The 25,694-nt window shown below is 41.0% G+C and overlaps 2 protein-coding genes across 2 annotated transcripts in view; one reads left to right on the top strand and one right to left on the bottom strand.

Moving 5' to 3' along the window:
- Window positions 1–310: 310 nt before the first annotated feature.
- On the bottom strand, window positions 311–22,059 carry vwf (von Willebrand factor). Its single transcript, XM_007545723.2, has 53 exons — window positions 21,937–22,059; window positions 21,766–21,817; window positions 21,518–21,661; window positions 21,227–21,329; window positions 20,927–21,135; window positions 20,406–20,527; window positions 19,513–19,732; window positions 19,320–19,442; window positions 19,127–19,238; window positions 18,987–19,033; window positions 18,757–18,893; window positions 18,505–18,643; window positions 17,442–17,542; window positions 17,162–17,357; window positions 16,868–17,083; window positions 15,860–16,106; window positions 15,671–15,765; window positions 15,367–15,518; window positions 15,186–15,289; window positions 14,975–15,113; window positions 14,731–14,865; window positions 13,730–13,876; window positions 13,492–13,632; window positions 13,140–13,238; window positions 12,906–13,062; window positions 12,404–12,571; window positions 12,176–12,311; window positions 11,777–12,086; window positions 9,655–10,804; window positions 9,464–9,568; window positions 8,688–8,831; window positions 8,408–8,551; window positions 8,163–8,327; window positions 8,005–8,051; window positions 7,742–7,919; window positions 7,337–7,578; window positions 6,919–7,108; window positions 6,448–6,789; window positions 6,130–6,368; window positions 5,562–5,664; window positions 5,408–5,479; window positions 5,025–5,129; window positions 4,722–4,927; window positions 4,498–4,647; window positions 4,308–4,424; window positions 3,994–4,174; window positions 2,642–2,682; window positions 2,447–2,563; window positions 2,053–2,151; window positions 1,104–1,232; window positions 965–1,004; window positions 767–864; window positions 311–611 (listed from the first exon to the last, which is right to left on the bottom strand). The coding sequence occupies exons 1-53, from the start codon at window positions 21,940–21,942 to the stop codon at window positions 426–428; spliced, it is 8,547 nt and encodes a 2,848-aa protein (XP_007545785.1). The 5' UTR covers window positions 21,943–22,059; the 3' UTR covers window positions 311–425.
- A 2,670-nt stretch (window positions 22,060–24,729) lies between these two features.
- cd9a (CD9 molecule a) overlaps window positions 24,730–25,694 on the top strand; it is a 13,129-nt gene continuing 12,164 nt past the window's right edge. The window contains exon 1 of the mRNA XM_007545721.2: window positions 24,730–24,936. Coding sequence (XP_007545783.1) covers window positions 24,868–24,936 — 69 coding nt within the window. The 5' untranslated portion in view covers window positions 24,730–24,867. The remainder of the gene's footprint in view (window positions 24,937–25,694) is intronic.

The raw sequence follows: 25,694 nt of genomic DNA, 5'->3' as shown, positions 1-25,694 counted from the left end.
AAACGTAGCTGCATGATTACTCTGAATTTTTCTTGGGTTTGAATCTTGCATGCATATTGTTTTTTCCTCTGTGTGTCTCTGTTCCCTTGTAATGGAATAGCAACCAATCCAGAGTGTACAAAGTCTATTGCCCAATGACCCTTGCAGATTGTCACTATAACCCCCGCAATCCTGCAAGGACAAGCAGGTAAAGACAATGGATGGATATTGGTTGGAATATCAGGCACTTCTAAGGTATGTAATCTTAGAAGAACTCTCAGCATCAACTTTTACAAACATATTTAAAAAAAATGAACAGTGCAACAAGCTACGCTTGCGGAAACTGTGAGGTTTGTTTTATTGTTATAGTATTTGTGTTTCTCGATGGGTACATTTTGCTTGGTTACACACAAAGCATCTACATTGAGCAAACTGTTACTGTCTCTCTAGTTGCAATGTTTGGACACACAGTCGCATGTAGTCACAGACTGGACAGTGTGGTGGCTGCGTGTGCCATTGGCGCACAAGACGGGCACACTGAGAGGCTCTGTCTTCATGGCGGCACAACACACGCACTCCTGCTCTACGGCAGCACTCTGCAGGGAGTACATAGACTTGCTGCGACATTTGCCCTGAAAGACAGACAGACAGATAAACAGGATTGACTCATGCATAAGCACCACGGGCCAGACTGAACAGGTGGGAGGGCGAAGGAAAAAAAAAAATACATTTTTACTTTAAAGGCCAAACCAAGGGCAGAATGTTAAATCTGTCTATGCTGCCTCACCTCACAGTAGTGCAGTTCAATCTGTTGCTCTGATTGGCAGTCATCCACTTTGACATAGTTGAGTGTTCCCGCCGTCCTGCGGCACTCTGGCTCATTACCTGTGCGCATGCATTTGTTTTTTTGTTTTTTTTTGTTTTTTTTAAATTCGATCATTCAAATTTTCTCATTGTAATACCGTCTTGAAAAGGAATCACTTACAAGTCTCACAGCAGGTTTTACCAATTTGGCTGACTTTGCCCTGTCAAAAACAAAACACAAGTAAAACATCTGAATATAACTTAGTGTTGAGAAAGGAAGAGTAACTGTATGAAGATAATAAAAGGTCAGGGAGCTGTACCCCTCCATCAAGGCAGGCTTGGCGGTTAAAAGGAGGGCAGGTGGTCTGTTTGGTCTCCAGGACAAGATCTCCTCTGCTGTTCACACCGCAAGCATACAAGTAACAGCCATCCTCCTGGGTTGAGTTGACCTGATCAGTTTAACACAGATGCATATAAGATCAGGTGTTTTGATTCATGTCCTTTCCTATTAACACTCCATGTGTTTGTTACCTACACATTTAAGGATGTTTTATTTCTTTAAATGTATGTGAAGAATGTAGAACATTAATAGGGGTTTAAATACTTTTAGTTGCAATGTGGTTTTGGTGGAAGTTGTAAAACTGACGCAGGCAGTAGTTAATGACAAGGAGCTGAACTTTAGAAGTCAGTAAACATAAATTAAATAAAGAGCACAATTCTGCAGGGCAGAAGAAATGTGCACAACCAATTGTGAAGCTGAGATATCGAGCTCTGGGTATAAAAATTTAGCACATCATAATGGACACACGACTACAGCACTGTAATAAATTTTAAGCCCTTTAACTTAGAAACAAAAGTCCAAAAGCTGCCTTTGAAATATGAGTGAATTCAACTTTCAGACATGAGTTAAATCCATGCTGACAAGCTTAAAATAGTCAGGAGAACAGCTTACAACTACAAGTTCAACTTTGGAAAACACATAAACCTATGTTATGTGTAAACTTGTTAATGCAAATTGAGTTGGAGAGATTAAGTAGGTGCATTTAACCTATGGGGACAGTCAGTTTTACTGTGAATTATCTCTCTTTCATTCTCCTCTTCGACTTGTTTTTCCAGGTGTGAGAGACAAGGAAGTGGGGAAAAACATCCAAATTGAAAATGTGTTAAAGCAAAAGCCTTTAACAAACAAAACTTTATCTCAACACTTTTTTGTTTATTATGTACTATGTATCACATGTATTGACACCGTCTTCTCCATATAATACCCACTTGCACACTGGTAAGTTTTCCATCTGGCTTCTGTATGAAGCAGGCAGTGGGAACACAGCGCCCACAGCAACTGTCTCCCTCCTTCTGCATTGCGTATCCCTTGCAAAAAAAAAAAAAAAGGTTGGCGGTTATTTTAAGGACGTCACACGGCAATTTGTGTAATTTGAAAAAAAGATAGATCTTTGATTTATTTTCTGCCAATATATCATGATCTGAGTGAATCATAAAACAACGTTAAGGGCAGCCTCTGTTTAATGATGAGCAGAGAGGAAATGTAGTCAGAGCCTAAGAGCACCTCTTATGAAAGCGATGGACATTTGAGTTTATTAATAAGTTATGTAGAGGACGGGAAAGAGCGATGGTCAAAATGGAAAATGATGACATAAGGAGTTACCCTGGGGCATGAAGGACAGCTGGTTCGCTTGCATGACAGTTTGTATTTCTTCACTGCTCCGTTCTCCACTGTGCACTCACAGTGTGTACACAAATCCACCATCACTCTTTCGCCTGCCTTCATGAATACACATACAGTATTTAAAACCAGAGTACATAAAGCACTGTCCACACTTTATTGCTGTGGATGACTTACCCCTATCACAGTGTGATTGAGAACACAGACATCCATTGGTGCTGGTGAGAGAAGAGCAGAAACACTTTTTTTCCCCAGTTCTCTGAATATTATGTCAATCTTGTCAATTTATAAGGAGTCCAAGTTACCTAGCTTGATCTTTAAAAGCTATTTAAGAGGTCAAACCAGGATAACTGGTTTTAAGATTGCAGCAATGTAATGGAGACATCTGCAGGACACTGTGTGCAACTGCAATTTAACCAGGCAAGTTTCAGTAAGTTAAATATCTTCAGAAGATATTTAAGATCATTTACATTTTTAACATACATGAATTTAAAATAACTTTAATTAACTTAGCGACGTGAAAATTACAACCACATATATATCTTAAGCAAGATGAAAAAAAAAAAAACCAGATAATTTAATGTGCAATTTAATGTGCTTTTACACCCAAAGTACATACATTTCTGCTTTCTATTAGAAAATCTTAAAGAGAATGTCAGGCTATCAGTTAGGACTTTAGGCTCAAGCAAAACTAAGAGACAACGAGCCAAAGCACACCAGCAAGTATACCTCTGGATAAAAAAAAATTAAGGTTTTATTGTGTTGTTGTTAAAGTCTGAATTCAAATCCTGCTAAGTTGCTGTGAAATGACTTTTAACAGGCCACTAAAGATTTAACACCCTTCAATGTGGCTGAATTTAAAAATAATATCGCAAAGTAGAGTTCCTCCTCAGGAATGACTATTGCCAGTTATCACAACTGCTTGATTGCACATGTGGCTGCCAAGGTTTACACAGGCTCTACTTATGTTAAATTGGCTATTACTTTTTTCACTGCACTGTAATTTAAAATCTAGTATGGAAAAACATGACATTTTAAGTAATTGGAGCCTGCCATAGCAATGCGTACGAGGGCATTGAAATGCCTGCAAAGCAAGGCATCAGAGGGTTAAAGTGAAATATAGCAAAAATAATTTGCCGCTCTTCACCGCCGTTGCAGCTTTGCCTGAACGCTCGTTTTGGACCCGCAATGAATTATCAGATATGGTGGGCTGTGAAGGATAAAATGGACTCATCCTTCAAATCTTTTGAAAAGGAGGACGGATTTGAAGGCTGCATTTGAAGGCGTCTTCGAATTCGGAGAGGCCTTGTCGCCGCTGTATGACGTAATAGGCCTACAAATTGAATGACATTTAAAATTTTCTAGTTTTTAAATGTCATTCAATTTTAAGACCTTTTTAGCCTCAAACCCTGTTTACATCAGCTACACAAGTCATTCATTTTCAGTTTCATAGATGATCAGAGTTATAACTCATTCTTTCTGCCAATGTTTTCCTGTTTGTGCACCAGCATGTGTATGCGTGTGTTTACCACAGTGGCAGCGGGGGCAGCAATCCTGAGTGTCACAGCGAAGCTCACTTCCCAGCGGACAGCTTGTAGTCTCCATGCTGCCACAGCTGACATTTGTTGTAGAGATAAACACCTCGTCTTTCACTTTCTTACACTCATGTTCGACACATTTATCATGTGCAGACAGCCACTTCTCACCCACCTACAGACAGAGAAAGTGAACCAAACCAATCAAAAATATTCTGTGTTATTTTTTGGGGGGGGAAACCACTGATTCTTTTAGGTAGAAAGACAAGGAAGCAAAGTTTTATAAAGTATTTAAACAACCCACATACCCTTCTGAGCTTTCCTCCAATGACTGTGTCCCCTCGCATTGCTCCCTCAGTCTCTGTGCAGCTGGCTGGTGTACATTCTCCACAGCAACTCCCTTTTCTCTGAGTGTATGTAGAGCCCTGAAATTTGTTAAAACATTTTTAGAAAACATTCATTAATGGCGCATATTTTTCACATTTAGTGCTGCCTGACCACAGGACAGTTCCGATTGCAGACAGGTGGGCTGCACTGGGCGACATGGAGCGATGTGTCTCTGTCCTGCAGCTCTGTGCATCGACACTTCTCGCATCCTTCCTCCCACTCGCTGCCCACTGGGTGAACCACTCCACCAACCACACACACCTGGGGACACACATTGGCCACACAGGAAATGAATCTTCCAGCGTGTCCAGGAGTGCCACATTCAGAGAACTCACCTTGTCAGGTTGGCAGAGGATTTCTGTGCAACCGCAGTCATTGGTAAAAGACGATGTGACAAACCCGGTGGGGCAGGATTGGGTGGAGTTCTGGCAGTTGCATGTACATTCAAAGGAGTCACAGCACTTTGTCTTTTTTGTGGACAGCTGGCGGTGGGCTGGACAGTCAGGGGGGTCTTGTTGGGAACACTCTTCCTTTTTGCACACTAGATCAGAGAAAGAGAAGAGTGGCATAAAAAAAAAAAAAAAAAATCACACCTAGAGCGCCATCTGTTTTATGCTTGCATGCGCTCATCAGCCTACCGCACTCGTGAATAGGCTGGCATTCGCCGGGGTTTTTCAGCACCACTGTTTGACCGTCCTCACAGCGAGGGACATCAGGCAGATCACAGCTCACCAGATCACACACTGAGGTCACAAGGTGAGACCGAGGTCAGCAGTTAATACATTAGTCAAAACCACATTATTTATGGGGTATTTCAAAATGAATTCATCATTAAATATCAGTCTAGAAAGGTCTTAGCTATTCATACACTTCACAGAAGAGTTTTGATATTTTCGGGATTCCATTTCTGCTTTCAAAGGTGTATCTGCTCTACTGCTCTTATTTTGAAAAGCTACTGTAACATCCCATGCTGAAATAAAAACATTAACATATTCTTATATACATGACTATCCAAACATACCACACTCGTACTCAGGGCAGCACTTGGATTCTTTCTTCTCCTGCAGGATCTCACAAGGTCCGCACACTGGAGCTAAACACACACCCATGCTAATTAGAAAAAGCTGACAAAAGTTTAGCTGATGAAGCAAGTGGAAGTAAAAGTAAATAAGAACCTTTGACATCATTGCATGGTCTGGCAGTGCAGTTGATATGTTGCTGGTCCAAACACATGCAAATCAAACATGGATTGTCATCTGGCACCCAACTCTGCATATGCTGTTTGAACAGAGGGAAAGCATGTTTCCTTTCCATTTAGAAATAAACAGCAGAGGGCAGTATAATCACATATTTGTGATGCGAGCTTTGCTGTAACTCTACCTTATATTCCAGGACTGCAAAAATATTATGAAAAGATACAATTAGAGTATCATGGGTGAATATTGTGGTCACTATATCAATTGCAATCAAACAAATGTTTGTTAATTGTTACTCCAGAACTCTTCTGTCAGAACACTTATTTGTTTCAATCTTTTCAATCCACCACCACATTCCTTCAAGTTTTGGACAAGAAATGCAGCTATTTTCATCCAACTTGACAATTATGCTTCTCCCTACCTTAGTTTGAGCTTTTCTTTACAACCACAGTATTGCACACATTAAAACAGGGATTCTAATGATTACTAAACATGTTGTTCAGGTCTGATTCTTCTTGGGCTTTCAGTCATATCCTCCATGTCTCACCGCATATGTGTGTCCTTGATGATCCACACACTGTCTGCAGGATTCCGGAGAGACGCATTTTCCATGATGCAAAACCGTCCCTCCAGTGCAGAAGCAGCCTTCAGTAGGTGTCTCCATGCATGATGACTCGTTGCGCCGGGTAGTCGACCAGTCGCCTGGCAATACCTGCAGGCTGCCACAGTCCTTCACACATCCTGTCCGACATGCATCATACTCCATAGAGTTTGGACAATGCAGTGCTGCACCGCAGAACAGAAAAAGGAGTTAGGATCCACCTCCAAGAGATAAGATGTTTGTAGTAAACTAACAGTGACTTACGGCAAAGATGGGGGCTCCTCCAATCCACACACACACCACTTTGTCTACAGAGGCGTGCATAGGCTGATATTAGCTCACACACATCTGACTCGTCACACGCCTGCTCCTCACACTTGATGAGGAAAACCTGGACAGCAATATAGGCGTGGCATTTTTCAAACACCTCAGAGCGTAAGGCTTGACATCCCATCGCCACTCCAGACACGCACACTGCCTTCCGTTTGGGCAAGCACACACCACCATCTGCGGCCACAGTCCAGTCCGAGATGAAGGCCGGCTGGTCGGTGGTTGTGCTGCCGTTACGGAAAGACAGGACATTAACCTTCGCCTCCCCACATGCACCTGTGAGAAAGGTACAGACAACACAGCTCAAAAGTAACACGGCCAAAACCAAAAGGGACAGGAAGACACACTTTTCGCTTCCGATAGTTTGCATAAAGCTGTGAGCGAATGGCTCGCCAGTTCTGTTACCGCAGAGTCCAGCAGTGTGCCCACTGGTTTCCGAACTGAGCAAGGTGATGGTAAACTCATTGCTCTGAGGGGTAAAAGTCAAAACGTAGCCTTGATCTGATTTCAGCTGCAGCATCACTCCTCCGTAGCGCACCACCTCCAGACCAGAATGTCGCCAAGGCAAGGCGAGCTCCTCTCGACCAATTATGGCCTGTTTGTGGAGACAGCAAATAAATAAGAGCTTTTGCATGAAGTGCAAACATTTTGATGAACTACAAAAACTGATTATTTTTCTTGAAGTCAGAATCAATAACACAGATCGATTCTGTCTGTTCAACACATAAACCCAAATAAAATAAAGTTTCTGTTTTAACTTGGAAAAATAAAACGAGAAAAAGAGTTGTTCTAACTATTTCAAACACATACTGTACAGGTTTACCGTAATGTCATCCTTCAGCAGTAGTGTGTATGGTCCATGGGTCACCTCCATGGATTTCATGCAGATCTGGCTGTATTTTGCTGAGTCTTGACAAGGTCCAGTGTGAAGTTTGACCTCTGAGCCTTCGCTGTCGCCTTTACTGACCGTTAGAAGTGTATAGGAGCACAATCCCTCTCCTTCCAACCTGAGAGCCAGACCATCGAACCTCACTACATGGTTTGTGGAGCTGCCCATACATATGCCTGTATACACACAACAAGGGAAAAAGGGAGGGAGGAGTCAAATATATGGTCCATTTTGGCCTGGGATGCTTGCCCTTTTTATTAACAGTTAGCAGGTGGGAAATGATCTGCTTGTTATACGGAGAGGCAAAATATCACAATGCAAGTTATTTATCACACATACAAGGACATTCCCAGCGGCAGCCGCAGGCCTCCTCCACTCTGACAGGGGGCATGTTGTTTCTGCATGCTGGCGGCTCCAGTCTGTCACAGCTGATTTTGTGATTCTGAACCGTCACCGCTCCACTGGGGTGGCACAAGAGAGAATGGCAGCCATCGTCAAGCAGCCACGATTCACCAGGCTGCAACAAACAAGACGTCTGATTACAGAAGCGATTACCAGTAATTGTAAATTGGCTTTGAAAATGATCCGGCCATATTACAAACCTTCCTCTCATTTCCGTTATCATCAACACACACTCCTGGTGGACCAGCTAAAAATAACCAAGCACACATTTTTATTACTGCCTTCAGTTATTACCATAATCTGAAATGGTGACTTATTTTCTACTAAGAAGAGAAAACTGTTCATGCTTCGTGGGCACCTCTGCAGATTCTCTCCATGTAGCTTTTGTCCAGAGTTAAAAAGATTCTTAATTGGTCCATGTTGTTTAGATGCAGAGTATTGTCTTGGTTGCCGTGGTGACCAAGTGCACTAAGCTCATTGCTGTCATAGTTTGGTCCAACTCCAATGGGGAACACTGACACACCTGGAAAGTGACTCCAAGCAGTGAGACACCGTCATGTCATGTCAGGAAGATTTTAATTGTTTTAATAGTAGCCAGGTTACCTGCTGCAAGAGCCTCATTAGCTGCCTCTTTAATATCATCACTTGATTTTTCTGTCATCACCATCACGACTACCTTCGGGACACCCACTCTCCCGCCGCTGACAGATGAGATGGATGTCTGCACAGCGAATTTTACAGCTGACCCTGCAAATGGAAGGAACAGTTAGTGTACATCCAGCTTGACCTGTTTCCAGCCACCTCCAAAACCATCAGATGTCAAGCAGTGGTTCCACGAGGAAACCGATGTCCTCATGACAGCATAGAGGTTAATGTTAATTACCCAATGCAGGAGCTGCAGCGGTCCTGGTTGGGATGCCTTCCACCCGCTTCAGAAGATCTGATTTGCTTTGATGACTGTTCCACATGAACTCAGCCGTGTTTATGTCTCCATACTGAATTAAACTCACCTGAGTGCCACCTGGCCCTGCGCATGGAAAAAAACATGGAGACATTTACATAATGAACCTTTTTTTTTGTTTAAACTCAGTACAGTTTGTTCAATCATGACAAATAAATTGAGCAAAATAACTCAATACAGGGATTTAGACTCACAAATTTGAAAACAGGAGATAAAAGGAACAAAATAACAGCACAGTATTCCGTGTGTGTTTATTGTAGATGCTATTCTTGTAAAGTGTAATATTATTTACCCCAGAATGTGTCAATTATAACAAGAACTGTGCATGTATAATTTAAAAAGAAAATCATACCACATGCTAAATATTTCTTTTAATCTGAATGAGGTCCTAAAAAACACAGGGTAGGAATGTTAGGTTGCGTAATTGTACTAATTATTGGCATTCTGGAAACACGTAGCCCTCCATAAGTTTTCAACTAGTGAAAATAGTTGTGAAAGTAATTTCCTTTCACAATTTGTTAAATTTGTGTTATTCAAAATTACAGATATACAGTAAAGTTATTTATTGTTTCTAGAGATTATTTTGCATTTTAAGTAATCGGATGTTTTAAAATGTCTCTAAAGAGGACAAACTTTGATAACAGACTGTTATGACGACAGTTATCTCTGCACACACTGAAGGAATGTGTCACACCCACCTATATCAGCATTACTAATGAAAGTCTTGACAAAGGTCTTCATGTCCTCAAACTGCTCTCCGGCCTTTAACAGGAACATGACATCAAGAGGCTTCTTGCATGGCACTGTGTGATGATACATTGTTATATTAATGTGGCTGATAGACCAATACTGGAAAGATACTTGAAAATAAGTCAGTTTATGATAACACCTGTGAGTGGCAGAGTGGAGTGAGTTGGGACGATGAGGGGTGGCAACGTAGGAGAGAGGGGCCTGACTGTGCTCTGTGTGATGCTGACCACACGATGGACTAGAGACGTCAAACGGCTGTAGTCCTCAACCATCATCGGACGCTGAGGGTGGCTGAATTGCACCAAGTCCGTTTCATGCACCTTTGGTCCAACACCGATGGGATACAGACGTGTTTGGACGCTTGTAGTTGGTGGACGTGTCACTGTATCAGTGGGGGGATTTTCAGTCACAAGAAAGACGAGCTGAGGTGGAGCGGGGACATGAGGAGGATGAACTGTAGCCATTTCCTGAAGAGTCATGGTGACAGCTGCTCCGGTGTTGGTCTTGCTTCCTCCTCTCCAGCGAATCTGCCGCAGTCGTTGCAGCAGGTGCTCTCTCTGCTGCCTCAGCTCCCAGCGGCTGATTTCCACAGTGACTGTTACAGAGTACTGGATCACTGTGATGCGGATAAACTCTTCCTTTTCTGTCAGCTGAGAGATGACTTCCTCCAGGAATACTAGAGACTTATTGAAGTTGGCCTCACCAACAGTATCAGAACCTTCTATGATGAATGTCACATCTGTAGCTGGAGGGTGGTATGGTGGAATCGTGGTGGCAGGAGACAGACCAGAGGGTGCAGTGGATGCCAGAGTGCTGGGTACATGTTGTGCAGGTGTTGTTTTCACATAAGACGCACGGGAAGTGGTGGGAGAGGCCTGACGGGCTTTATTTGGTGTAGGTTTTGGCATCTCTGGCTCCATCCCCAAGGTGCAAAGGTAATCCGTTACCTCCAGCAGACGATCGGACAGTTCGCCTGTGCTGCTCAGCACATAGGCCCTGTTGTCTGGGTTGGCCTTGGTGATGTCATTAACCTGACCCATGTTGACACCAGGACCAAGCGCCACTGTCAAGGTGGTGATGGCTTTCTTACGGAGCATCTTCACGATAGCACGGACGGGACGAGGGTTACCACTAGCGGTCAGGATGATTGCTACACGGCCAGCATTGTCACGCTTGTTCTTGTCATAGATGTTAATGGCGAGATACTTGACAGCTTCGTCCAAGAACGCTGCATCTCCCCCTGTGTAATGAAGCTCACGCACAGTCTTCTTAAACAGCCACTTCTGAACCTGTAGGTATCAAAAAGCGTAAGAAACAAGCATGAGGCAACCAGGTCTAAATGTTTTATATGTCAACTATGTTCATATACTGTGCCTTCATATAAAGTCGGGGCATCTCTTGAGGATGTGGCTCCTCTAATGTATTGTGAGAGACTGTGGCTATACTTGTTGCTTGTGCTGCTTTGTCTATCACACCTTTTTCTTCCAAAAAAAAACAAAACATTTCAGATATTTTTATACAGCCTTCTGTGAACAGCCAGCTTCTTTAGCTATAACCCTAGGTAAATCACTTGACTGTGCACAGGCTTCCATAACCATCAAACCATAACTATCAAAATGGATAGCAATAGACACTTGTGAGTAAAATCTACAAGCTTTATGTTTTGACTTGAACTACTGGACTAAATAAAACTTTTCTCTGATATTTTAATTTGAGAAGATTCATCCGTATTAGTTGGAAACATAACTCTTAACATATTAACAATTTAAATTGATTCTAACACAACCTTTATTTGTTGGCTTTCCGATTTTGGGTTACAAGTTAATCTTTTTAACATGTTGATGTGACAATAGTTAGCTATGCCAGTAGGTTTAAAAATGTAGCTATTTTGCTTTTGTTTTACTCTGTTATACTGATTCTTAGCAACACTTTGAGATGATTGGTCTGCTTCGACTTCAGTTACTTCAGAAGTCTTTTGCTTTAGTTTCAGTTTCTGCAAATCAGTATCTTTTTGTACTTCTTCAAGATTTTTTGCTCTATCAGTATTTTTACTGTTTTGTACTTTTCAAATTATTCTGCTTCCTTTTATTCCATCTGCAACTTTCATCTTACAAAGTTGCTAATAACACTAGCAAAAAAACATTTTAAGTTTTTTGAGTTATAATTTGATGCAATTATACAACACTGCCTTTTTATTATTCCTAAAGCCATCAGTGATTAATTTGTATAAGGTCACGCATGGGCAACATTTGCTACCGTACCTGCAGGTCATACGTTTTAACTCCAGAGTGGTAGAGCAGCACTGTGGCTCTAGTGTGAGCTGAGCCCATACGGAAACGTTCAACCACGCCGAGTATGAATTCCTTGGTGGCCTGAAATTCATCTTCAGTCAGTGCTTCTGACCCATCCAGTAAGAAAGCCAGATCCATTGCACGGTCACACATGCCCTCAGGCATCAAGGTGGTGAAAGGCATCGTAGTAAAAGTGCCGTAACTCGGTGTTGGTGTGGGAGTGGACAACATGTTGAGGGAGGTGCAGTCTTCACAGCTGAGAGTGTTGTTCTCACAGTGGCTTTTATAGAAAAAAAAGCAATAGATTGACTTTAAATTAAGCACACTTTGGTTCCATTTTATAAAACTATTTGCTATTCTCTACATTACCATATTTTGCAGTGTGTCGGGTCGTCATGATTCAGGATAACCTTGTTTCCATGGGATATCCTCTGACCCTCGTGGATACAAACCTGACACTGCGAGGGATCTACGCATTGCATTGCCACCTCGTCAAGAATTTGACCTACACAGATTAAGTTTAGACTGACACTAAATCACACTATCAATATCGTTGTATGTTTGACTGTAAAATAGTTGTATGTTGTGTCTTGGCACCTGGTGGGCAGTAAGCATGGCAGCCTTCCACACATGTCAGTGAACAGTGGAGGGGATCAGGATGCTGGCAGGTAATTGGACAGGCAGGTCCGCAGGTGTTATACCTCCACTGGCACAACTCCTCCCTTGTACCTGCGAGCTTAGGGTTCAGCTCTTCACAGCTCATAGCTAGGAGTTAGTGAAACAACTTTAGTTAAACAACTTCATTTTAGTGACCTAGTCAAAAAGATAATATTCTAAATTTGATGTTCTAGTCTAGATAGTCAAAACAAACTTTGATATATATGTTTTGCAGATTGATTGAAATCAGAAAAAAAAAAAAAAAAAAAAAAACATATACAAATGCGATTAGATTAACAAAGACGACGCAAATAAAAAGTAGTAGAAATAAACAGAAAAAAAAAATGTCAGAAAGATCCTATTCAGCTTCAGCTTATCCAATCTCTTCCCAGCTGAAAAAAAAATTGAGGACAGGTATTATCAGTTCGATATGATCACTCACGGCAAAGTTCATTGGATCTCCACATGACAGACACTCCCTTTTCTGAACAAGCCTGCGCGTAAGCAGCAATGGCATCACAGAAACATGCACAATCCCCCACAGATGAACATGAGCATGCTGCCTCAACACACATCTCTACATACGCCTCTGCATCCACCTGGAAGGAACAGAATGAACATTAGAGGAATCAATGACGTGTCAATGAGCAACTTTGGAGCTATTACTTTTACATACCTGGCTGTTGCATTCTTTGAAGAGCGGACCAGTAATCACACGACATGATTGCTCCACTGTAACCAACTTTACAATGTTGTCACTGCAAGGAGCTGGCATCTGAATATCGAAAAGGAGACATACATCAGCAGCATGTTTTGCTTTGTTTATTAATTGTATTCATTGACTGGTAGAAGGGAATACTTGAAGTTTTGCAATGTAACAGCAAGTATCTTGAGAAGCTTAGTATGCTCATTTGCTTTCAACCAGAAAGCATACACCTTTAGGTTAATTTAGATGGATTGTAAATCATTGAGTTATTAACATACGGACTGTACATGTGCAGAAATAGTGTAAAACCCCTCAATATTACCTCAGTTACATCAGCACAGCTGGGAATGACTTTCCAGGAATTGCCAAAGTGTGAGGCATCCATCTCCAGCTGGTTGTTACTGCTCATCAAATCATTGTTGACATTTCCGTCAAAATTCCCGCACAAACCACAGACCCGGCCCTTCACATGACAAAGTAATCATGACAAAGAAAATTGCATTATTTAAACAGATGTGAGTAAATCAGTTCAAACTGGATTTAGACTAACGCAGTAGTACCCTGTAGGAAGCTGAGATGTGAACAAGGAGGCGAGTTCCTCTGTCCCAGCTGAGGGAGATGTGTTTCCCCAACATGACGGTATAAAACTGACCAGATCTGACAATCTCCACTTGGGAACTTTGCAGCACAGGCCTCTTCATCGTCACCTGGATGGATTTATGTAGGACACACAGAGATCATGTCTTAAGTATCTTGGTTAGGATATTTGCAAAGGGCTGATGTTATGAGTAAATATATTGAAAAGTAACCAAATGGTTATATATAATGAGGTGGATATGAATGTAGTGGGTTTTGCCTTGCCAAAATGCTCATACCTGTAGAACAAAAAAGTGTGATAAAAAGATGCCACTTTTTATCATTAAAAGCACATAATCACTTGTATTTTACTGGGACTGTTTTGTAGTAGAACAACTTAAAGTGACACTAAACTGTGTAGCGAAAATAAAATGGTACATATGGTACAAGCCACAACCTAGCTTTTAAGCTCATACGCAAAATGGAATATGTGGCCAAAAACTAGCATTGCACATCACCTTGAACGCATCATCTACAGTGAAACATGGTGTGATTTGGTTTTCTAAGTGACTCCAAATAGACCCCCCCTGTGGTTTAAGAAAGCTCTACTTTACATTGGTCAATCACTTTAAATCTACATGTAATGTGATTAAATGTGAAAAGGTGTGCGAGTTCTGAATACTTCTGCAAAACATTGCATGAGATTCTAGACAAAAATAAACTTGTTTGCTTCAAAATTTAAGGAAAATATAAATGAAGAAAATGTTTATATGTAATAATAATACTAATAACCTTTATTTACCCAGGTTTCTCCCATTGAGATCAAAAGATCGCTTTTACAAGAGAGACTTGGCCAAGACAGGGAGCATACAGAGAGAGGGAAAGGAAAGACATAATTCGGCTTTTTTTCCAGGTCACAGTTAATACCACCCTAAATAATGCTATATATAAGTAGAATTAACAGTTTGGACTGCTTGTGTGTTACCTCTCCATCCTGCATTGCAATCAAGCCGCCGTGGTAGAAGATAGTGACAGCTTTTGCACAGCGATCCCCGACAATTCCACACGCTTCATTCTCCACCAGCACTCTGAAGGAGCCTTCGTCTGCGTGACACATATCCTTTTCATAGGATAAGTGGAGAAAACACACTAATCAATACAAATTTACTAAGAACCAGCCTACACAGCAATCTGGAGTGGGACTCTCTGCAGATCTGTTTGCTTTATACCTGAACCAGGACATACTGGCATAGGCCAGGAAAGGAGTACTTAAGGCCATCAAATGTGATGTAATGCCCCTCCCCCACGGTGCGACACACACCATCACACAGCTTCTGTGTGCAGCGCCACTTCCTGTTCTCACACACACTGGAAAACATGAGAAACATGTCAAGCAAACTGCTTAAGGCTTTCCTTGTCATTTACCAACCGTCATTTTACCAGGTGTTGCAGTCAACGGTGATACTCCGTCCTGCTGTGTACGGCCTGTTGTTATGGTAACAGGGACACTGCTCTGGTTGGATGCAGTCTCTGCGATGGCGTACCTGAAATCAATCCGTCAGTCAATCTCTTTGCTCAGTTTAAGTGTTTAACGGACAAAAAGCAAGCACACAACACTTACTGTGCCGGGTGGACAGAGGCAGCCAGGGATGCAGGCAAGACTCACACACGGCAGGTCCAAATTCTGGCAGGTTCTGGCACACTCCAGCCCCCTTTCACCTGAACTACACTCTGCATGAACCAGGGGAGGAGGGCACTGGACTGAACGTCGCTCTGAAAACAAAAGTTCATTATTTAGACCAAATAATACTCAACTTTTGTTGTGTCATGAGAAAAAAATAAAAGAGTGACGCCCAAAAACATTTTGACTAATAGAGAAGTGCATAACTATAAGTAGCAAAAACTGAAGGAATATAAGATGGCACCTCTTGATGGCACTGTGTCATCATCATAGAAGAGGTCAGAAAGAAATGATGTCATCTCTGTGGAGCTGCACCGCATGGCCCCATTCTCACAGTAGCTGCAGGGTCAAATATAAACACCAATTATGATAATGCAACAGAATCATGCATCTTCTCAGACCATTTTCTGCAACTGCAGACGGAGTCACATACCAAATGCTGTTGTGATCGGCATAGACGTCACTGGGCTGATACAGCTGTCCATCGTGTAGGCAGGGGCACATGTCCGCAGTCACACACTCACCAGAAGGGCTCAGGTATTTCCCAGCTGGACAGAAACAGCCCTCCTCACACACTCTCTCCCCCTCACAGCCAGGCTCAGCGCCCGAGAGAGAGCGGCACGTTCGCTCACATGTACTTCCACAGGCCTCGTACACCTGACCTCCAGGACACTCCATCTCTGAGAACATCAGATCAAAGGGAAATTTATTATAAATTCTTGGTTAGTTTACTCCCCCCCCCATCTCTTTTTTAACACAGGAGTTTGAACAGTGAAAGTACCATTAAAAGTGTGTTGATTTTTATGTAAAAGTTGTTCACAAATTCATTATATACACTGACTCTTAATGTGTTACAATTTCCTAATCTTGCATGGATGGATGGATGCACATGTGCTGACAGATGAAAATTCATTTTTAAAATCAGCCAAACTCCAGAGAAGTTGTAAAAGCTGAGTTACTCAATTGGACGTCTTTTGATCATACAGTAGATTGTAAGACAGTTTGAGCCTGTGGTAACTTCTTTTAATCAACTTCTTGACAACATAAACAAATACAGTTGTTGGTGACTAAAGAGAGGAAATATGTGAATAAGCAATGTACTTCAGATGAAGATTCAGCTGTTAAAGACTCCATGAAAATGTGGTTGAAGAACCTATTAGGACCATGCATCCTAATAGGTCAGACCACTTGACTGCAAATAATATTTATTTTTAGAAAAAGGATTTTTGCATCTGCAAAAAGATAAGTCAACTTCAAACACAGAGAGATTAAAATGTATTTTGTGTTTGGGTGGCTTCTAAGAATTAACCAACAGAGATGTTGGTTAACCAATGTTTATGACAGTGTCAAAAACGTTGCTCTTTCAGTTTCATAAAGGATGCACAGCAAGCATTAATCAAATGTTTGTCTTAGAGACAACCGAGTTCAAAATGCGAGTTACCACAGAGTGAAGGGGATCTCCAGTTGAGCAGCACTCCTTTGGCAGAGCAGGCGGCTGCATAAGCAGACAGAGCCGAGCAGAGGCACTGCTCACCGTCTCCACAGGCGCACACGTCATACCGACAAAACCGCTGGAACGGAGCAGGATTCACCAGAAAATGGCACGAGCTGAACACATCTGACATGATCACTGCACACGCCTCTTCTGCGTAGCGCACTGGAAGGGACAGATGAACATATGTTGATATTTGTTATTTTTTAATAAAACGAGATTCAGTGGATGCGCAGATGATACCTCTTTTGGGATTTGTTGCACATGGATCAGTGCCGTACTTGTGAGTGGATTCGCAATCGCCATTGATCCTCCAGGCCTGCCCAAAAGCCTGGGGACTTGCTTCAACCAGCCCAGAACCAGACAAGAAGTCATCACCATGGTTTCCATTGTAGTTCCCACACAGGCCACATGTCTGCCCTGTCCATCGTGGCCCCAGCTGGGAAAGGTTTACAGGATTCAGTACTGTTGGCTGTTTGAAACTCTACATCAGCATTATCACTGAAAACATATTTAATCCAACCTTCAGAAGAACACGACCCCGACCGTCCCAGTCCAATCGAAGGTCATCACCAAACTTCACTCGAACAGAAGACTGAGCCGACCTCGCAATATGCAGATGGCCTGTAACATTACATACATAACAAAGTGTAAATGTGAATTCAAAATAAATGTAGTTTTTTTTATTTTTTTTTACTAATGTCACTCCCAAAGCTTGTCCCAGAGTGAAAACATGCCTATGTATCTGACACACGGTGATTGGCTAATAAAAACACAGAATACATACACTTTCTAGTAATTACATAAAAAATGCAAATGTGTGACAAATCAGAATAAAAATCAAAAAATATATATACGCTGAAAAGGTGTGCATGAGTGATATATGACATAATAAATAAATAAAAAAACAGGTTGTATGATTATGATCTGACCTGTAAAATCAAGCCGAAGTAGTGGTACCTGTCTGACAAAATGAGGTAGACTAAAATATCTCAAAAAGCTACACATATAATGTTTTGATTTAAAAAAAAAACAGATAAGAAACAAAGCTACCATCTATCACTCTAGAAAAAGTTACAAAGCCATTTCAAATGCTCTGGGACTCAACAGTGTTCTCACTGTGGTTCTCACTGTGGCTCACTAATGTGGGGAACATTAGTGAGCACGGGCTGGCCAATCAAAATTATTCCAGGAACACATTAATGATTCATCCAGACCTTAGTTAAAGTCAACATTCCTGATTCCATTGTAAGAAAGACATTAGATGTAAAATGGCACCAACAAAAGCACTTAGAGTGGCCAAGTTGGTTACTGGGCTACTCTAAGTAATTGCTTTCTCATATAGGAGCAGGTTAGGTTTGGAGCTATTCCATCATTAAACAAAAAACACTGGTTTAAACAGCATTTTGTATTTACTCAGAGAATCTTTCTTCGGTTATTTTTTTAATGTTTTCTGTCAAACATTTAAGTTTGACATAAAAGAATAAACAGAATAAATTTATAATTGGGCAAATGTTTTACCACACCACAGTACAGCATAATTTGATTGATTGTAAGTTATCCACCCATAAACCAAAAATACACACCATGATTCATTGGGGTCTGGATGTCCATACTGTTGACAGACACAACTCCTCCATGCTTCAGCTTCACTGTCATGTTCTCCAGAGAGGGCAGGCTGAGTGTCACTGAGCGTGTGCACACAGCATCCTGATCGTCTGCACACTGGGACATAAAGCAACCAAAAAAATGCTTCAAACTATTCAAACTTGTTTTTGTCAGGCGAACGTTGCATTACAGCCAAACATATCAATAAAAAGCGTAAAATCAAGAATTACCTGGACATTCTCAATGATGACAGAAAAGCCGTTATTTGTGCAGTCCTTTGCCAGAAGATACTGACAGTGACCAACGAAGGTGAAAAATTTGTTGTCAAAAGACTTGAAGTGAGACTGCCCAACAACTAAGCACTCACCTACACACACAAAAAAAGAAGATTTAACACCTGAAATTGGCTCCACAGAATGTCAACAACATGCTTGAAAGTGGTGCTGGACACGTGTCTCACCGGGGCAGCCTTCGTTGGTACATTCCCAGGACCCGTGGCGGCACACACTAGAGTGGCAGATAAAATATTTGAGGGGTAGCTCATTTGGATGCTTCACTTTTTATGCACATGCATGTGTGTGTGTGCTTACTGCTCCTCACCATGTATTACAGTCCTGAGAAATGGTAGATCCTGGGGGGAAATGTCTCCCCATGTGTGTGCAGGAACATTGAGATACCTCCACACAGCGATTCCCATCCAAAACCTTTCCAGCTGAAACACATGTACATGCCATGTTACTGCTGGCAACACTACAGCTGAGGGAAGAGTTATATTTAGTCAGTGAGAGCTTACTGGGGCATGTACAGCCGTCCACACATTCCTCCTTGCAGACCTCCTGTATGTTGAGACTGTGGCAGGTTGTAGAACAGGGTTTGGTGCATTCACTGTACTGCATGCCAATTGGACACTTGGGAACTGCAAAAACACATGGCAAGGTTTACTTTACAAACATTTTTATTGGTTTCTTCAGATTTAACAAACTTACAGCACTGGCTCTCTTCCACCCAGCCGTGCAGGAGTACCCCATGAGAACGGCATGTGCGAACGTATTCCAGTAAGAAAGGACAGGAGCAGTCTTCTGGGTTTTTCTGGTCACAGTAGCAGGCCTCTGCCTGACACAGGGACAGGAACGCATCGGGAGAAACCAGGTGGGAGCAGTGGAGAAACAGACTAGAGGTCTGCAGCACGCTGCAGCTGGACAATACCTGCACAAACAGACATGTAAATGATCAACTCTTCCTGTTTGAATGGATAAACTACATGTTTTAGGCTTCGTGCAATCAAGGCTTTCATTTACCAATTTATTTGTTACATTAGTTGCTAACAAAATCTTGTCTTTTTTATCTTTGGTTGAAATTGTACATTCTCTGTAAGGCACTAGAATGAAAGCCAAAAACACAAACATAAGATGTGCTACATACTGTCGGGAGATCACAACTCTGGATTTCTGAGTGAAATTATTCTAATGAAATGACTGACTTGAGTGAAATGATCTACTTCACAAATCTTATATAAGTTAATGACATTGTACTGAACACTGTTAGTCCATTATCGTCATTTATTTAAACTCCATTTAAAACACCATCAGTCATTTTTTTCAAAATGGCTTATAATGCTTTGTTAGTAATGACGATGATTTGTCAGTCAGGATCTGACAAGTGAAAGTCAGATCATGTCATCTGAAGTGATGTAGACTTTATGAATGTTGCAATACAGGAAGGAATCTAGAAAGGAAAATACATAATCATGTGAGGAAGTTCAGATGGTGTTAGACCTTCCTGTTGTCTTTCCACTATCCTTTTAACATCAAGATATAAAATCAGATATACTTTAATGATATTCTCAGAACTGCTCATGTTAGTGTTAATTGTCTGTTACCGCTGCAGTTCCCTTTGTACTGTTACAGGATTGGGTGGGATCCGAGACGCGTCGACAAGCCTGGTCAGCTCCCTTCACAGCCCAGGAGTTTGCAAAATCATAACTGTCCTCTGTCAGAAATCCTGAAAGCACACAAACGTGAACAATGACACACACAAGAGCTGACAGATTCTCTTTAATCTCATCCTACCACAAATGCCTTTGCTTGCTTTAACCCTGTTATCTTTTCCTGTACTCAATGGCTACTCTTCCTGTTGCCGAGTTCTGGTGACTCAAATCATTTCCTAAATTCCAGTAATATAGGACTCTCCCTTGTTCAGCTCCAAAACTCCCTGACATGCAGGTGACTTTCAATTAAATAGAATATTAACAAAAATATGCTTGTTGTTCCACTGGTTCATAAAAAAGAAGAGACTCATATAACACCCTGGACAGGCCGCCAGTCCATCGCAGACCAAATTTATACCACTATTCTAATTTACTGATGTGCACCTACAGAGTATTTCTCTCAATGCACCTACCCTCCTGAGCAGTGTATTCATCAGATGGGATTGCATTAAAGTTGCCGCAGAGGCCGCAGGTGCGATTGGAGTGGAGTTTGGTCATAGTCACGGCGATGTTGGCCGCGTTATCAATGGTGACAGCGAAGCCAAACTCTTCACTCCAGAGTTTATAAAACCCAAGCTCTGAGCCCACAAACACAGCATGAGATGCATAGGGAAGGGACAGTCTGTGAAAAGGAAAATTAATTTGAAGCTATTTCTGTCACTATCAATGATTTGATGATTTTTTTGTGTGTTTCATCTTTATTATTTTTTCACCTTTTTCCTCCTTGTGAAAGCTGTCCGTCTGCAGATAGGTGCAACTCGAAGACGTCCCCCAGAAACAGTGTGATTCCTGTTCTTTTGCCATTTTGAAAGTCACCTATAGCAATCAAAAGCATGTTTACATCAGAGATACAGCTACATCTGCATAAAAAGAATGACATTGGAATTTAAGGCTAATGATGAGGGTCCCTAAATAAAAACACATTTTTTACCATACATTCTGTAGCAAATAATGTTTAATATAATACTTGCTATCAATTAAACCAGTAAATTTATGTTACTCACCCAGCAGAGTGAAGGAGTGATGGTTGCAGTCTCCTGCCAGAAGGTAGCTGCAGTCTCCTGGAAACTCATATATAACCCCATCAAAGGTGTGAATATGATGTCTTCCGAAAAGACTGCATCTCCCAGTTATGCTTGCCACACAAGCTGGACACAACAATGTCCAATGAGTATGAAAACAGTAATCTGCAACATTAAATGCAGGCTATTTTATAGAAAGTGGGAATTAACAGAAGTGTAAAATGTGATACCTGTAAGCTGCAAGAAAACAAAAATTCCTTGCAGATGCCTCTTCGTGTGCAGCTGAATTAAAAACATAAAAGGAACTATCACAGTTAATTACATTATTGACATTCCTCAATTATTAACAAATTTGCAGGTTTGATTAACAAGCTCTTCCTCAATTCTCAAACTAGTCCTACCTCCATTGCTCCAGATGCCAGAAAGGGAAAACAAAATTCAGAACAAGGAAAAAAAAAAATCCACTTTCAGACGTTACATACTCAAGAGATATTGTGATGGTCAAGAACTGCTTTGGTGGGAACATAAAGATTTTCAGCCACGGTAGGAGCTTTGTTTTATAACACCGACTGTACCCCCGCCCAGCTTCTGAGGGGTTTCCTCGAAGGCCACTCCCCTCACCAGGTTATGTCAAGAAGAAATATCATTCTGTCTGCAATGTGGTGCCTGCAGACTGACACCATCAAACACAACTCAGCAAGACAATGCCAGGATATGCCTACTGATCGCCGGGCTGAGTGATTAGTCCACACATAACGTATCTGTACCAGCGCCAACCCAAACAACTATAGTGGAAAACACTCTCACCAGAGAGATATCTCACGCAATAACACTGCGTCCGCGGTGCCCCATGCATGGGCACTTTACTGGATTGCACCAAAATCTCACACACATACTGAGAACATGTGTTGATAAAAGCTCTCAGGTCAAACGGTTGGTGATTGTATGGAATTTAGATAAAGGAGGGGAAACTGAATATTAATTTCTGCCAAAATGTCTCTCAAATATAAATAAACCCATTGTTTGATCCATGATTGCTGAACCATCTGCTTTATTTGACAATTTATCTATAAGTTCCCCCTTTATGTTTTTTTTGTTTTGAATATATGATTTAATTACATTTTTATAGCATAAACGTAGACTTGAATTTTGTTTAATAGTAATAAAATTGCACAACCAACTGTCTGATTAACATCATTTTAATCTATCTCTGCTAACTTGTTATGTTTCCTTTGCCAATGGTGCTTCCTTCCTACAGAAATGTTGTTGTTTTGAAGGGCCTTATGAGAACTTTACTTTGTTACATGTGATTTAATTTAGTGACTCATCCATATTGACATATGATTCAACATATGTCAACATATGCTGACATAGCATAACCTATGTAAATGCTCCTACTGAGCATTTACTGAAGTAAATGCTCAGTAAGTAAATACGTAAATGAGATTTACTTGTTTGATTTGAATAAGTAAATCTTGACTGATTATAAAACAACAAAAAAGTGACTATCTCTGCAATCACCATACAATAACTAACATTGACAACAATGCTAGTTATTGTGTGCAACAGTTGCATACAATAAATGCAACTGTTTTTTTTTTGTTTTTTTTTAATCACACACTTCATGGTTTTAGTTTGCCAGAGTATTTAAGAACTTTCATTTAGTAACCCAAGACTTTGTGTTTCTTACCTGTTTCGATTGCTTGGTCGACTCTGAGGCTGATGTCAACCATCCAATCAATGGGAAAAACCAAGCAATGGGAAAGAAAGGATAAAAATACACAAAATGGTAATATTCATAAATCAGAAAATAACAATAAAGTAGAAGATCCCTACAGATTGGTAGCTGTAAAGTTTAAACTATAAATATGGCTAACATGGCTGAACAAGTACAACTGTTAAAAACTGATTTTTAATCGTTTCCTACCTCACGTTATACATTATATTGGTGCAAACAAATGCAAGTTACAAAGTTCTAAGGAAATAAAACTGATTTTGTGGAATGTCAAAACCTGCCAGGTCTTTGAACTCTATGTGTGTCTCCTTTGATGCACTTCCAGTTTGAATGTGTGGCTTACACGGCCATAGGTGTTGAATTCCACTGTCAGTATTTGGTATTACCTTTGTTGTGATGTCACAACATCATTGTATTTTATGAAAAACATTTGCCCATTCATAGATCAATTGACAATCTGAGAGTTGAGTTTCAAAGCTGTTTGAATGTTATTTCTTAATCAGGATAATTAGAACATGAGTCATACCACAAGTTTCATTTTCAGCTTCAAACATCAGTATCTATGAGTTGTGTAATTTTTCATCAGCACAGACTGAGTAACTGCACAGCATTTCATGAGACTAATGTTATTATGTCTCTCACATTTGTGCTACACTTGTGATCATTTGAAAGCAGACAAGCACATCTGCAATATACATGTTGTGTGTGAGAGATGCTCTCAAGTGGCAAAAATATAAACCACTAATATGGTTTATATGAATGTTTTTCTTCTTGTGAGGTTAATTCATTTATTTAAGATATTTTGTTCTTGGATCTGACTTAATAAATTGATCACAAAGTATTAAAAAAACTAAACAAAACAAAGACAGGCTACAGTAAAAATACTGGAAAGCTGAAAGATGTTAGTTTCCAGATTATATTTAATGGCTCTGTAAAATGTTATTTCATGTTATAATTATTTATTTAGTCTTTTTAATTGTTTCTATAAAGATGTCTAACAATTAACTATTGTTAGATATAATGCAAACAGCAAAATGTTAACCTCAAGCTAAAAACAAAATAGCCTGCTCGAGCACCGTGTTCATTCATGTGCAGTATATTAAATACGTGAACGCGCATTTCTTATTCTGGGAGGATTACGTCATCGCACCTTCAGGGCTTCAGTTTGTTTTGTCACAGAAAATGCAAAAAGCTCTGACGGCTGGCTTTACATAAGCTGCATTTAAAACAATGATTTTAAGTGTAGTTTGGAAAAACGTAGGGTACTATAGTTAAAAAAAATACTGAATGACTGAAACAGTTTAAGAAAATGTCAAAATGATTGAAAAGTTTCACAAAATATCGCAGTAAAACGTATTTGGTGCAGCTGTTTGCTCTTCTAAATTGTTTTGGGAAATTAAAAAGAAAGGAAGGGTTTTAGTCTTGTGGGGGCGGACCACTTCATGCGCGCACTGCACAACGAGTCCGCGCCAGCGCGTCGACGAATACCCGTTTAGTACACCGACTGTTATTTAGAGGAAGCACTTCCCTATTCTTACCCTCTATTTTAACACCTCATCCGTTAAACAGTCGTAGGATTTGAAGCCGAAAAATCGCCATGGCAGCGCTGTCGGGTGGAGAGAAATGCATTAAGTATCTGATGTTCGCCTTTAACCTGGTGTTTTGGGTAAGTGCGAGGCGAGAAAACATTTATTCTCATTCATACTGTCGGTTGTTTAAGAACGCGCGCGGATGTGTTGGGGGGGCATCTCGTGCGCGCGGAGTCGTATTAGAGCAGGTTACTAGATTGTGAATGAAATGATAGGGGTGTCCCGAATCGTGCAGAGCACCGAGCGGGTCTTATCGCAGAGGTTCGTATGATACAAAGCACTGACCGCTCACACACACACACATACACACACACCCACACACACGCACGCTCAGAACCACTCACACACGCAAACGTGCCCTCAGTGTTTGTGGGTCGGTCTGGAGAATAATCCCCAGTGGCCAAGTGACCCAGTTCCACGATGCCGCGTATACTTTGGACTGTGTCTGCATGACATTTTAATAAACGAGACGAAGTAAAGATTACACAGGTGATACATGATTATTTCTTCATTCTTCAGGTCGTATTTAAAGCTGGAGCTGTACGTTGGCCGTGGGTAATTTATGTTTGAGACCCACGCCTGCAGGGTGTGTCGTGTTTTATGTGAATGGATGTGTGGTTGTAGATTGATGTTTTTCCCTCTGATCGTTTCTAATTTGTGCAGCTATTTATAGTGGTAGGAAAAGCCATACAATACTGGGAAGGCAGGGATTTCCCACCGTGCGTGCGCGTGGGCCTTCATGCGTGTGCTTCGTATGTATTTGCAAACAAAAAAATAAAATAAAGATCTCGATTACTCTCACAGCAGCTTTGGCATTCACGCTCAAAAACAATTT

The sequence above is a fragment of the Poecilia formosa genome, unplaced genomic scaffold (assembly GCF_000485575.1).
Source record: "Poecilia formosa unplaced genomic scaffold, Poecilia_formosa-5.1.2 Scaffold13, whole genome shotgun sequence".
Taxonomy (NCBI): Eukaryota; Metazoa; Chordata; class Actinopteri; order Cyprinodontiformes; family Poeciliidae; genus Poecilia; species Poecilia formosa.
Note: the sequence above shows the minus strand (reverse complement) of the source record. Positions and strands in the feature narration are given on the sequence as shown.